The 15254-nt window shown below is 37.8% G+C and overlaps 1 protein-coding gene across 6 annotated transcripts in view; it reads right to left on the bottom strand.

The window, feature by feature from the left end:
- LOC138327558 (cyclin-dependent kinase-like 5) overlaps positions 1 to 15254 on the bottom strand; it is a 73877-nt gene that overhangs the window by 39009 nt on the left and 19614 nt on the right. For 5 of the 6 annotated variants that reach the window (XM_069273739.1, XM_069273738.1, XM_069273737.1 and 2 more), the window contains exons 4-5: positions 5781 to 5826; positions 5360 to 5398 (exon numbers count right to left, since the gene is read on the bottom strand). In XM_069273739.1, the coding sequence (XP_069129840.1) occupies positions 5360 to 5398; positions 5781 to 5826 (85 nt within the window). The remainder of the gene's footprint in view (positions 1 to 5359; positions 5399 to 5780; positions 5827 to 15254) is intronic. The other variant, XM_069273736.1, reaches the window with a different exon arrangement.

A 15254-nucleotide genomic window follows, 5' to 3' on the forward strand; every position in this document is an offset into this window, starting at 1 on the left:
CCACTGAATGAATTTAAATTTTAGTTTGAACTGTTGAGTTACGGGAAGCGTAACGGGACAAACAAACAATAAATAATATGCGTGTACCTTACGGTGGCTTGGACGGGTCTCGGCAGATCACAAGGGTTTTGTGTTAAAACAGGAGACAGTGATACAGAGGGTCTACACCCAACATTAAAATCAAGATCAAGATTGGACATGTCATATCACCAACAAATAACTATAAATAACAATGATCATTGCATTGTTCGATAAGATTCAGACATAGATGTCAGAATTCCTTTGTCTTAGATGTTATGTTTCCATAGCTGGTAGTGTTAATATCACCTTTGATGATAAGGGGTTGCATTTTTCCATTTCTCTTCATAATTGCATGCTGCTTTAACGGTTGATGGTTTTATTTTTACCTTTGTTTTTTGTTGGTATAATTAGTATCCCTAAATGTATTTTAAATAGAACTTTTTAAACCTCAATAGGATTTATAAGACAAATCCATTCCTGATTACAAACTAAATCTATGAACTACTTATATTAAGTGTGTTAAACTCATTTCCTAATCTAAATCGGGGGAAAGTAGCAACCATGTCAGACATCATTACAGGGACTAGTGTATACTGTTGATTCAAACTTAAACGCCTTAATAACCACATATATTAAATACCAATTAACTACGTGGTATCGCCAGTGTGTATTGTGTTTACCCAGATTAGGATTTTACTTACTAAGACCTTAATTATTTACCTCCTGATCTACACAGTTATCGTATAATGATATTCTAATAACACAAGAGGCCCAGAGGGCCTGTATTGCTCACCTGGTTTATAAACATGTTACGGTATAACGATATTCTAATAAAGAAATATTGTCAATACAGGTGAGGAAATTAATACACAAGAAATTTATATAATGTACTAGATATACAGTCTACAACCAGGTGTTGATTCAGTCTGTAGTCATACCTAATATTCAACATTATGGTGAAGGAATTGATTAACATTAATTTGAAATATATTAGATGAATAAAACTGATGGTTTTTTGCTTTTTTTGTTGTTTTTTTTTTAGTCAATATCAGACAGGATACAAAACTAGACACAGTATGTGTGCATGCATCAAGGAAATATAACAGGAACAATGAACTTTATGGTATGCCAATGATTTACATACTCTTTAAAATTCTCAACAAAATAGACAACACAAATACTCCATAACAGGGTAATTCCACACACAAAGTATATTACATGTGTTTACCTTCTTTATCCATTCACTCTATATGTACAAATATTCATATACACATGTACTTCTATTTATTTGATTAAATGATCTAGATAAATTCATCTTTTATGACCAAATCTTTTATTAAAATGGCTTATAGTCCTATTAATCCTGCAACAAGCATTGGTATTTTTGGTTTGGGACAAAAGGAACAAAAGGGGTTGCTTTAAGACCTAAATTCATGTTGATATGATATATAGTGCCTATATACATTGTAAACATGTTTTATGACAAGGTATTTCTGTTGATACTTTTAGTCTTAATCTTTGCCTCTCTTAGTCTCAAACTTGAACATAAATATCCAGGGTCTGTTTAGGGATCTTACAAACTTGAACATAAAGATCCAAGCTGCCTGTTTAGGGATCTTACAAACTTGAACATGATGGTTCAGGGCCTGTTTAGGGATCTTACAAACTTGAACATGATGGTTCAGGGCCTGTTTAGGGATCTTACAAACTTGAACATGATGGTTCAGGGCCTGTTTAGGGATCTTACAAACTTGAACATGAGGTCAGGCTTTTAGGGATCTTACAAACTTGAACATGAAGGTCCAGGGTCTGTTTAGGGATCTTACAAACTTGAACATGATGGTTCAGGGCCTGTTTAGGGATCTTACAAACTTGAACATGTGGTCAGGGCCTGTTTAGGGATCTTACAAACTTGAACATGATGGTTCAGGGCCTGTTTAGGGATCTTACAAACTTGAACATGATGGTTCAGGCTGTTTAGGGATCTTACAAACTTGAACATGATGGTTCAGGGCCTGTTTAGGGATCTTACAAACTTGAACATGATGGTTCAGGGCCTGTTTAGGGATCTTACAAACTTGAACATGAAGGTCCAGGGCCTGTTTAGGGATCTTACAAACTTGAACATGAAGGTCCATGGTCTGTTTAGGGATCTTACAAACTTGAACATGAAGGTCCAGGGCCTGTTTAGGGATCTTACAAACTTGAACATGATGGTTCAGGGCCTGTTTAGGGATCTTACAAACTTGAACATGATGGTTCAGGGCCTGTTTAGGGATCTTACAAACTTAAACATGAAGGTCCCCCTAAACTTACAAACTTAAACATGAAGGTCCAGGGTCTGTTTAGGAATCTTACAAACTTGAACATGAAGGTCCATGGTCTTTTTAGGGATCTTACAAACTTGAACATGAAGGTCCAGGGTCTGTTTAGGGATCTTACAAACTTGAACATGAAGGTCCAGGGTCTGTTTAGGGATCTTACAAACTTGAACATGAAGGTCCAGGGCCTGTTTAGGGATCTTACAAACTTGAACATGAAGGTCCAGGGTCTGTTTAGGGATCTTACAAACTTGAACATGAAGGTCCAGGGTCTGTTTAGGGATCTTACAAACTTGAACATGAGGGTCCAGGCTGTTTAGGGATCTTTGAACATGAAGGTCCGTCTGTTTAGGGATCTTACAAACTTGAACATGAAGGTCCAGGGCCTGTTTAGGGATCTTACAAACTTGAACATGAAGGTCCATTGTCTGTTTAGGGATCTTACAAACTTGAACATGAAGGTCCAGGGTCTGTTTAGGGATCTTACAAACTTGAACATGAAGGTCCAGGGCCTGTTTAGGGATCTTACAAACTTGAACATGATGGTCCAGGGCCTGTTTAGGGATCTTACAAACTTGAACATGAAGGTCCAGGGCCTGTTTAGGGATCTTACAAACTTGAACATGAAGGTCCATTGTCTGTTTAGGGATCTTACAAACTTGAACATGAAGGTCCAGGGCCTGTTTAGGGATCTTACAAACTTGAACATGAAGGTCCAGGGCTGTTTAGGGATCTTACAAACTTGAACATGAAGGTCCAGGGTCTGTTTAGGGATCTTACAAACTTGAACATGAAGGTCCAGGGCCTGTTTAGGGATCTTACAAACTTGAACATGAAGGTCCAGTCGTTTTAGGGATCTTACAAACTTGAACATGAAGGTCCAGGCTGTTTAGGGATCTTACAAACTTGAACATGAAGGTCCAGGGTCTGTTTAGGGATCTTACAAACTTGAACATGAACTGTTTAGGGAACATGAAGGTCCAGGGTCTGTTTAGGGATCTTACAAACTTGAACATGAAGGTCCATGGCTGTTTAGGGATCTTACAAACTTGAACATGAAGCTTTGGTACAAACTTGAACATGAAGGTCCAGGGCCTGTTTAGGGATCTTACAAACTTGAACATGAAGGTCCAGGGCCTGTTTAGGGATCTTACAAACTTGAACATGAAGGTCCAGGGTCTGTTTAGGGATCTTACAAACTTGAACATGAAGGTCCAGGGCCTGTTTAGGGATCTTACAAACTTGAACATGAAGGTCCATTGTCTGTTTAGGGATCTTACAAACTTGAACATGAAGGTCCAGTGCCTGTTTAGGGATCTTACAAACTTGAACATGAAGGTCCATGGTCTTTTTAGGGATCTTACAAACTTGAACATGAAGGTCCAGGGCCTGTTTAGGGATCTTACAAACTTGAACATGAAGGTCCAGGGCCTGTTTAGGGATCTTACAAACTTGAACATGAAGGTCCAGGGTCTGTTTAGGGATCTTACAAACTTGAACATGAAGGTCCAGGGCCTGTTTAGGGATCTTACAAACTTGAACATGAAGGTCCAGGGTCTGTTTAGGGATCTTACAAACTTGAACATGAAGGTCCAGGGCCTGTTTAGGGATCTTACAAACTTGAACATGAAGGTCCAGGGTCTGTTTAGGGATCTTACAAACTTGAACATGATGGTCCAGGGCCTGTTTAGGGATCTTACAAACTTGAACATGAAGGTCCAGGGCCTGTTTAGGGATCTTACAAACTTGAACATGAAGGTCCAGGGCTTGTTTAGGGATCTTACAAACTTGAACATGATGGTTCAGGGCCTGTTTAGGGATCTTACAAACTTGAACATGAAGGTCCAGGGCCTGTTTAGGGATCTTACAAACTTGAACATGATGGTTCAGGGCCTGTTTAGGGATCTTACAAACTTGAACATAAAGATCCAAGGCCTGTTTAGGGATCTTACAAACTTGAACATGAAGGGTCCAGGGCCTGTTTAGGGATCTTACAAACTTGAACATGAAGGTCCAGGGCCTGTTTAGGGATCTTACAAACTTGAACATGAAGGTCCATGGTCTGTTTAGGGATCTTACAAACTTGAACATGATGGTTCAGGGCCTGTTTAGGGATCTTACAAACTTGAACATGAAGGTCCAGGGCCTGTTTAGGGATCTTACAAACTTGAACATGAAGGTCCAGGGCTTGTTTAGGGATCTTACAAACTTGAACATGATGGTTCAGGGCCTGTTTAGGGATCTTACAAACTTGAACATGAAGGTCCAGGGCTTGTTTAGGGATCTTACAAACTTGAACATGATGGTTCAGGGCCTGTTTAGGGATCTTACAAACTTGAACATGAAGGTCCAGGGCTTGTTTAGGGATCTTACAAACTTGAACATGATGGTTCAGGGCCTGTTTAGGGATCTTACAAACTTGAACATGAAGGTCCAGGGCCTGTTTAGGGATCTTACAATAATCTACAAAGAGCATACACCAACACACTGTATTATACTGGTACATAATACATAGTGACAGTGTAAAGGGGATAAAGCTGTGTTATAAATCTCCAGTGTAAATGTCCAGTTTTATAACTACTCATACACAAGTATAAACTTCATAAACTTAGATTCCAGTTTTTATCCTTGACCTTGTTTTCTTTTCAGCTAAGATAAAGCCTTTATGTATAGGGTCAGATGACATATATTTCTCTGAAAAAGAACCTAAAAATCATGAAAGTACCTGTATGTATGAAAGAGCTGGTCTGTAACCAATAACATACTAATGTTATAAACTGTGTGGAAATAACTTAAAACATAGATACTTTTTTTAAGGAAATTGAATGTTCTTAGATGTAAGCATTTTCCCCAATAGAATTGGATTTCTTTAATTAGATGTTGCAAAAATCTATAATGCATTTCAGTACTCTTTAAAACTTGATGCAAGACCAGATTTACAGTGATGTGGAATTACCCAGTATAAAGACAACCTTTACTTTATACAGCCAATGTCAGCTGATATTCCTGGTACATACCAAAATATAAATCATCAAAATCTACATCAGGTTTGTTTCCTGAAACACAATTCCAGTCAATGGTCAAAGAGTAATGAGTGATCAGGGGGACACATACAGGGTGTTCAAAAGACATGTTCGCTCCCACAATGGTTTCTATCATTCAGTATGTGACAATAACATTTAATTGTTCTATTACTGGAGGGTAAATTAATATTTTCAGGTATGTGTTTGTATTTCTAGGGCACTTACAATGAGTGCATTCATGGACAAGATGTTTTCAATACCCCCAAACACCACTCAGTCTCCCACCCAGGCCTTTTTATTGTCAGTAGAGAGATAATAGGATCGAGTCATTACAGGGACATACAATTTGTGTTTTCTACTTTTTATATGAGTAAGTCATCCAACAAACTCTAACTGAAGTTACACCAATACAAACCTTCGCTGTCTTTAAATTTCTTCACAGCTACCATTTCACCAGACTCCTGAAAAAGCAGAAAAAATATTAAATGTAAACAAGATTATAATTTATATAGGGAACAAGACATGAGTTTAAATAACATCCACATTCATAAACTACCCAGCCACGGTTAATCACATGGCTTAACAATTAATTATGCATGGCAGAGACCTCTACAGGTACGCCTAACGATCTCGCCTCAGCATCGGACACAACATCAAAAGCGCATCCAAACAACTTCTTGCATGGAGCCACAATAACAAGAGTTACTTGGAGTGTTGATGGACATGAAGGGGTAGCAGTTGCCTAGCGAGGTCAATAATATTTCTAAACAGTCGTGGCTACAGACATTAGTAGCTGTATACTTGTATCACTGATACGCCCTTAACAGTCCATGCTTCATTAACTGTATACTGCATAGCAATTCATTTGCATTTTTTCATGGTAAATTCTACTATAAACCATACAGTGAATGTTATTCTTCTAAATTAAATGCATAATAATCCATATACCAACATCTACCTGTTACCTGTTCTTTTGCCCCATGTATTTTGTATTAAAGTCAATACCATCTCAGGTGTCGATCACTTTTCCTGCTATTATCATTTTAATCATTTGACAATCAGAGATGGTGTCAGTTAATTATCTATGAATAATTAAATGAATCTACACCCAGCTGAATTAATGAGCCATTGTAGAATAAAACCAACTGTGAAAACTTAGTATTGACTAATGGACGATAAACCAGACACATTACATTTACGTTTATTATCAAACAATAGTACCTGATATGGAGTAAAAAATGTTGTTTTTTTATTATTTTTTTTTTTTTTAAATATAATCACAACTGCGTGACATGGGAAGGATGAAGTCGATAATTAGATATTCGTTTGTCAGATTTGTAATAGTTGCTAAGGCTCCCATTTATATAGAAACTAAGATAAACTACCTACCTTGTAAAATAGTTTTGTTTTTTTTTAGCTTTTTAATCAATGTTTTCACCATAAAATATTGGATATGAAATATTCATTAGCCACTCTTGCATATGAAATGAATTAATCCTTTCCACCAAACTAAGACTGTAAATCGATCTGATCTGATCTTTATGGATGTTAAACATGTGATCACGAAGACGTACCCAATCTAAATTGGATCCTAATACAATAATTAAGTAAATGATATACCATCTTAATTATTAAAAACACAGAAAGTATTTGCTTATTAAGTTTTTCCATCCTATTTGATATACGATTTAAATTTTATCCGGTTTTTTAACATATATTCAGAGCTCCAGATAGATTAAGTGATTATAAAATGCTCCCAATGTATAACTAAATACTCAGTTTCTGGAACGGTACATTTTTGTTACTTATACTCCCTTTATATCATGAATAGAATTGTGTTCCATTTTCGAGAGTAAGGAATTTTCTTGAAACTAAATTAATGGTTCATCTCTGAAATCTTTCTGAATCATTGAAAGATTAAGTTTACAAAAACATTGACATTAAACAAACTAGAAACAGTTTATTTCCTTTATCATCATGTATATAAGTACAACTTTGAAGTGTTTTCTGCTATAATACAACTGCAAATACTTCCACTATGAGTACTTCTCTGATGGTAATTTAATTAATTTAAGTAATTTAATTTGGTTGTCCTCCTTTATTTCGTATTTACTCGATCACGAAAAAAACAGGAGTAAGTTATTCCCTCCATACAAAAATTATCTGGATCACTGTACAGTATTATCAAAAACCAATGTTATTTAATTATACTTAAACTTGTAAATTCAATATAAATCAGCTGTACATTCCTAGTAACCTGTCAGGTATATATAATATATACCTCACGAAATCAAATTAAAGGCATGTTATAGAAACATGCCTTTCAGCGTTGTAGTGTATGTCTATCAATAGAGCTTTTATTTCAGCACCTGTACATATTATACAACACCCACAGACAGGCTTTCTGTGCCTACAAACTTCTGAATACTTGTTTTTATAAACGCTAACCAGCTACATGGTCAGTCCTAATAATACTACACTAATCTGGCCGCTCTCCAGCTCCTGTACAGACCTGTACAAGGTCCTGTCATTACCGATATAATCCAATTTCACCACAAGTTTTACAGCAGATTAGGCACAGTCTTTATCTGAACACTTGTGTTCTCACCTTTACACTTCTGACAGCAATCTAATAAATATATCTCATCAAAATCGAAAATCATTTCAAGTTTATTCTGTATGACCTGTACTATGTGTTCAATAATTTGACATCTAGGAGATATAAGCCTTTTAGTCCTATATCGCTCAGATGATTAAGTGATTCTATCAAATCCAATAAATATGACATCTACAAGTCTAAATACCTGATCACATACACAATGCTATTGATCACATCTATCAAATCTGTGTACCAATTAGTAAAAAAGTACTAAATACAGATTGTTTTTTGTTTAATTGGCCAAAAAGAAGTTTTAAATTAAACATCTCAAAGTCAGAATGAAGGTAGCATGGCTCTCTCTCTGGATATATGCACCACTGGAAATGTATAAATATTGGTAAAAACCTACATGGATATAAAACCCTTAAATAATTCATAGGGTACCAGGATAATACTAAAGTATATATCATTGGGAGTCATTTGATGGGATATTAAAATCAAATCACATAACATATCTTCACCTGTGTACATGCTAAATCGGTTTATAAAAATTGACAAGCAATAAAAACAGCTTGATATTTATTGAGTGAAGCTTGACACGGTACACACTGACAGGTTTAAATCTTATACACCTGTTATACCATTTACCTTTAAAGTTGTTACCTGGCTGAATTCTTGTGATAATCGATACATTCTTACTACAGCTATAACCTCATTAGGTTTGTCAATAAGGCTTGTTCTACCTGTGTGGACTCAAGTAACCATTCCATACCTGAGTACGGTATACAGTTGTAAAGTCATAAATTAAAATATGAGGCTTGAGCACAAATTACAGTCATAAAGTCACAAATTAGAGTGCTAAATACACAACCTTCTACAAAACAAAGCAAGTACACCTGTTTTAAAATGTAAAACTAGTGTCCTAAATTAAACTTACTCACCTATGGAAGTATGTCACCCTAGTAAAATACTAACTGTCTACTGACACAGCTAGGGAGTATGTCACCCTGGTAAGATACACTACTAACTGTCTACTGACACAGCTAGGGAGTATGTCACAATGGTAAGATACACTACTAACTGTCTACTGACACAGCTAGGGAGTATGTCACAATGGTAAGATACTAACTGTCTACTGACACATCTAGGGAGTATGTCACAATCGTAAGATACTAACTGTTTACTGACACAGCTAGGGAGTATGTTACACTGGTAAGATACTAACTGTCTACTGACACAGCTAGGGAGTATGTCACAATGGTAAGATACGAACTGTCTACTGACACAGCTAGGGAGTATGTCACAATGGTAAGATACTAATACTGTCTACTGACACAGCTAGGGAGTATGTCACAATGGTAAGATACTAACTGTCTACTGACACAGCTAGGGAGTATGTCACAATGGTAAGATACTAAACTGTCTACTGACACAGCTAGGGAGTATGTCACAATGGTAAGATAAACTGTTACTGCACAGTAGGGTACCGTTACTAATTTACTGACACAGCTAGGGAGTATGTCACAATGGTAAGATACTAACTGTCTACTGACACAGCTAGGGAGTATGTCACAATGGTAAGATACTAACTGTCTACTGACACAGCTAGGGAGTATGTCACAATGGTAAGATACTAACTGTCTACTGACACAGCTAGGGAGTATGTCACAATGGTAAGATACTAACTGTCTACTGACACAGCTAGGGAGTATGTCACAATGGTAAGATACTAACTGTCTACTGACACAGCTAGGGAGTATGTCACTATGGTAAGATACTAACTGTCTACTGACACAGCTAGGAAGTATGTCACAATGGTAAGATACTAACTGTCTACTGACACAGCTAGGGAGTATGTCACTATGGTAAGATACTAATAACTGTCTACTGACACAGCTAGGGAGTATGTCACAATGGTAAGATACTAACTGTCTACTGACACAGCTAGGGAGTATGTCACAATGGTAAGATACTAACTGTCTACTGACACAGCTAGGGAGTATGTCACAATGGTAAGATACTAACTGTCTACTGACACAGCTAGGGAGTATGTCACAATGGTAAGATACTAATACTGTCTACTGACACAGCTAGGGAGTATGTCACAATGGTAAGATACTAACTGTCTACTGACACAGCTAGGGAGTATGTCACAATGGTAAGATACTAACTGTCTACTGACACAGCTAGGGAGTATGTCACAATGGTAAGATACTAACTGTCTACTGACACAGCTAGGGAGTATGTCACAATGGTAAGATACTAACTGTCTACTGACACAGCTAGGGAGTATGTCACAATGGTAAGATACTAACTGTCTACTGACACAGCTAGGGAGTATGTCACAATGGTAAGATACTAACTGTCTACTGACACAGCTAGGGAGTATGTCACAATGGTAAGATACTAACTGTCTACTGACACAGCTAGGGAGTATGTCACAATGGTAAGATACTAACTGTCTACTGACACAGCTAGGGAGTATGTCACAATGGTAAGATACTAACTGTCTACTGACACAGCTAGGGAGTATGTCACAATGGTAAGATACTAACTGTCTACTGACACACTGACACAGCTAGGGAGTATGTCACAATGGTAAGATACTAACTGTCTACTGACACAGCTAGGGAGTATGTCACAATGGTAAGATACTAACTGTCTACTGACACAGCTAGGGAGTATGTCACAATGGTAAGATACTAACTGTCTACTGACACAGCTAGGGAGTATGTCACAATGGTAAGATACTAATACTGTCTACTGACACAACTAGGGAGTATGTCACAATGGTAAGATACTAACTGTCTACTGACACAGCTAGGGAGTATGTCACAATGGTAAGATACTAACTGTCTACTGACACAGCTAGGGAGTATGTCACAATGGTAAGATACTAACTGTCTACTGACACAGCTAGGGAGTATGTCACAATGGTAAGATACTAACTGTCTACTGACACAGCTAGGGAGTATGTCACAATGGTAAGATACTAAACTGTCTACTGACACAGCTAGGGAGTATGTCACAATGGTAAGATACTAACTGTCTACTGACACAGCTAGGGAGTATGTCACAATGGTAAGATACTAACTGTCTACTGACACAGCTAGGGAGTATTCACAATGGTAGATACTACTGTCTACTGACACATGGTATGTACAAGATATAACTGTCTACTGACACAGCTAGGGAGTATGTCACAATGGTAAGATACTAACTGTCTACTGACACAGCTAGGGAGTATGTCACAATGGTAAGATACTAAACTGTCTACTGACACAGCTAGGGAGTATGTCACAATGGTAAGATACTAACTGTCTACTGACACAGCTAGGGAGTATGTCACAATGGTAAGATACTAACTGTCTACTGACACAGCTAGGGAGTATGTCACAATGGTAAGATACTAACTGTCTACTGACACAGCTAGGGAGTATGTCACAATGGTAAGATACTAAACTGTCTACTGACACAGCTAGGGAGTATGTCACAATGGTAAGATACTAACTGTCTACTGACACAGCTAGGGAGTATGTCACAATGGTAAGATACTAAACTGTCTACTGACACAGCTAGGAGTATGTCACAATGGTAAGATACTAACTGTCTACTGACACAGCTAGGGAGTATGTCACAATGGTAAGATACTAACTGTCTACTGACACAGCTAGGGAGTATGTCACAATGGTAAGATACTAACTGTCTACTGACACAGCTAGGGAGTATGTCACAATGGTAAGATACTAACTGTCTACTGACACAGCTAGGGAGTATGTCACAATGGTAAGATACCAACTGTCTACTGACACAGCTAGGGAGTATGTCACAATGGTAAGATACTAACTGTCTACTGACACAGCTAGGGAGTATGTCACAATGGTAAGATACTAACTGTCTACTGACACAGCTAGGGAGTATGTCACAATGGTAAGATACTAACTGTCTACTGACACAGCTAGGGAGTATGTCACAATGGTAAGATACTAACTGTCTACTGACACAGCTAGGGAGTATGTCACAATGGTAAGATACTAACTGTCTACTGACACAGCTAGGGAGTATGTCACAATGGTAAGATACTAACTGTCTACTGACACAGCTAGGGAGTATGTCACAATGGTAAGATACTAACTGTCTACTGACACAGCTAGGGAGTATGTCACAATGGTAAGATACTAACTGTCTACTGACACAGCTAGGGAGTATGTCACAATGGTAAGATACTAACTGTCTACTGACACAGCTAGGGAGTATGTCACAATGGTAAGATACTAACTGTCTACTGACACAGCTAGGGAGTATGTCACAATGGTAAGATACTAACTGTCTACTGACACAGCTAGGGAGTATGTCACAATGGTAAGATACTAACTGTCTACTGACACAGCTAGGGAGTATGTCACAATGGTAAGATACTAACTGTCTACTGACACAGCTAGGGAGTATGTCACAATGGTAAGATACTAACTGTCTACTGACACAGCTAGGGAGTATGTCACAATGGTAAGATACTAACTGTCTACTGACACAGCTAGGGAGTATGTCACAATGGTAAGATACTAACTGTCTACTGACACAGCTAGGGAGTATGTCACAATGGTAAGATACTAACTGTCTACTGACACAGCTAGGGAGTATGTCACAATGGTAAGATACTAACTGTCTACTGACACAGCTAGGGAGTATGTCACAATGGTAAGATACTAACTGTCTACTGACACAGCTAGGGAGTATGTCACAATGGTAAGATACTAACTGTCTACTGACACAGCTAGGGAGTATGTCACAATGGTAAGATACTAACTGTCTACTGACACAGCTAGGGAGTATGTCACAATGGTAAGATACTAACTGTCTACTGACACAGCTAGGGAGTATGTCACAATGGTAAGATACTAAACTGTCTACTGACACAGCTAGGGAGTATGTCACTATGGTAAGATACTAACTGTCTACTGACACAGCTAGGGAGTATGTCACAATCGTAAGATACTAACTGTCTACTGACACAGCTAGGGAGTATGTCACAATGGTAAGATACTAACTGTCTACTGACACTAGGAGATTACGGATACAGTCTACTGACAGCTAGGGAGTATGTCACAATGGTAAGATACTAACTGTCTACTGACACAGCTAGGGAGTATGGTAAGATACTAACTGTTACTGACACAGCTAGGGAGTATGTCACAATGTAAGATACTAACTGTCTACTGACACAGCTAGGGAGTATGTCACAATGGTAAGATACTAACTGTCTACTGACACAGATAGGAGTATGTCACAATGGTAAGATACTAAACTGTCTACTGACACAGCTAGGGAGTATGTCACAATGGTAAGATACTAATACTGTCTACTGACACAGCTAGGGAGTATGTCACAATGGTAAGATACTAACTGTCTACTGACACAGCTAGGGAGTATGTCACAATGGTAAGATACTAACTGTCTACTGACACAGCTAGGGAGTATGTCACAATGGTAAGATACTAACTGTCTACTGACACAGCTAGGGAGTATGTCACAATGGTAAGATACTAACTGTCTACTGACACAGCTAGGGAGTATGTCACAATGGTAAGATACTAACTGTCTACTGACACAGCTAGGGAGTATGTCACAATGGTAAGATACTAACTGTCTACTGACACAGCTAGGGAGTATGTCACAATGGTAAGATACTAACTGTCTACTGACACAGCTAGGGAGTATGTCACAATGGTAAGATACTAATACTGTCTACTGACACAGCTAGGGAGTATGTCACAATGGTAAGATACTACTGTCTACTGACACAGCTAGGGAGTATGTCACAATGGTAAGATACTAACTGTCTACTGACACAGCTAGGGAGTATATGTCACAATGGTAAGATACTAACTGTCTACTGACACAGCTAGGGAGTATTTCACAATGGTAAGATTAGTCTACTGACACAGCTAGGGAGTATGTCACAATGGTAAGATCCACAACTGTCTACTGACACAGCTAGGGAGTATTTCACAATGGTAAGGGTCTAACTGACACAGGATAATCAGGATTCTAATACACCAAGTTATTTCAGTTGATTAGGTCCTCAACCTAGTCTGGATAATTACGATTCTAATACACCAAGTTATTTCAGTTGATTAGGTCCTCAACCTAGTCTGGATAATTACGATTCTAATACACCAAGTTATTTCAGTTGATTAGGTCCTCAACATAGTCTGGATAATCAGGATTCTAATACACCAAGTTATTTCAGTTGATTAGGTCATCAACCAGGTCTGGATAATCATGATTCTAATACACCAAGTCATTTAAGTTAATTAGGTCCTCAACCTAGTCTGGATAATCACGATTCTAATACACCAAGTTATTTCAGTTGATTAGGTCCTCAACCTAGTCTGGATAATCAGGATTCTAATACACCAAGTTATTTCAGTTGATTAGGTCCTCAACCAATTCTAGATAATCAGGATTCCAATACACCAAGTTATTTCAGTTGATTAGGTCCTCAACCTAGTCTGGATAATTACGATTCTAATACACAAAGTTATTTCAGTTGATTAGGTCCTCAACCTAGTCTGGATAATCAGGATTCTAATACACCAAGTTATTTCAGTTGATTAGGTCCTCAACCAATTCTGGATAATCAGGATTCTAATACACCAAGTTATTTCAGTTGATTAGGTCCTCAACCTAGTCTGGATAATCACGATTCTAATACACCAAGTTATTTCAGTTGATTAGGTCCTCAACCTAGTCTGGATAATCAGGATTCTAATACACCAAGTTATTTCAGTTGATTAGGTCCTCAACCTAGTCTGGATAATTACGATTCTAATACACCAAGTTATTTCAGTTGATTAGGTCCTCAACCTAGTCTGGATAATCAGGATTCTAATACACCAAGTTATTTCAGTTGATTAGGTCCTCAACCTAGTCTGGATAATCAGGATTCTAATACACCAAGTCATTTAAGTTAATTAGGTCCTCAACCTAGTCTGGATAATCACGATTCTAATACACCAAGTTATTTCAGTTGATTAGGTCCTCAACCAAGTCTAGATAATCAGGATTCTAATACACCAAGTTATTTCAGTTGATTAGGTCCTCAACCTAGTCTGGATAATCATGATTCTAATACACCAAGTTATTTCAGTTGATTAGGTCCTCAACCTAGTCTGGATAATCACGATTCTAATACACCAAGTTATTTCAGTTGATTAGGTCCTCAACCAAGTCTAGATAATCACGATTCTAATACACCAAGTTATTTCAGTTGATTAGGTCCTCAACCTA

The sequence above is a fragment of the Argopecten irradians genome, chromosome 7, assembly GCF_041381155.1.
Source record: "Argopecten irradians isolate NY chromosome 7, Ai_NY, whole genome shotgun sequence".
NCBI classification, from domain to species: domain Eukaryota; kingdom Metazoa; phylum Mollusca; class Bivalvia; order Pectinida; family Pectinidae; genus Argopecten; species Argopecten irradians.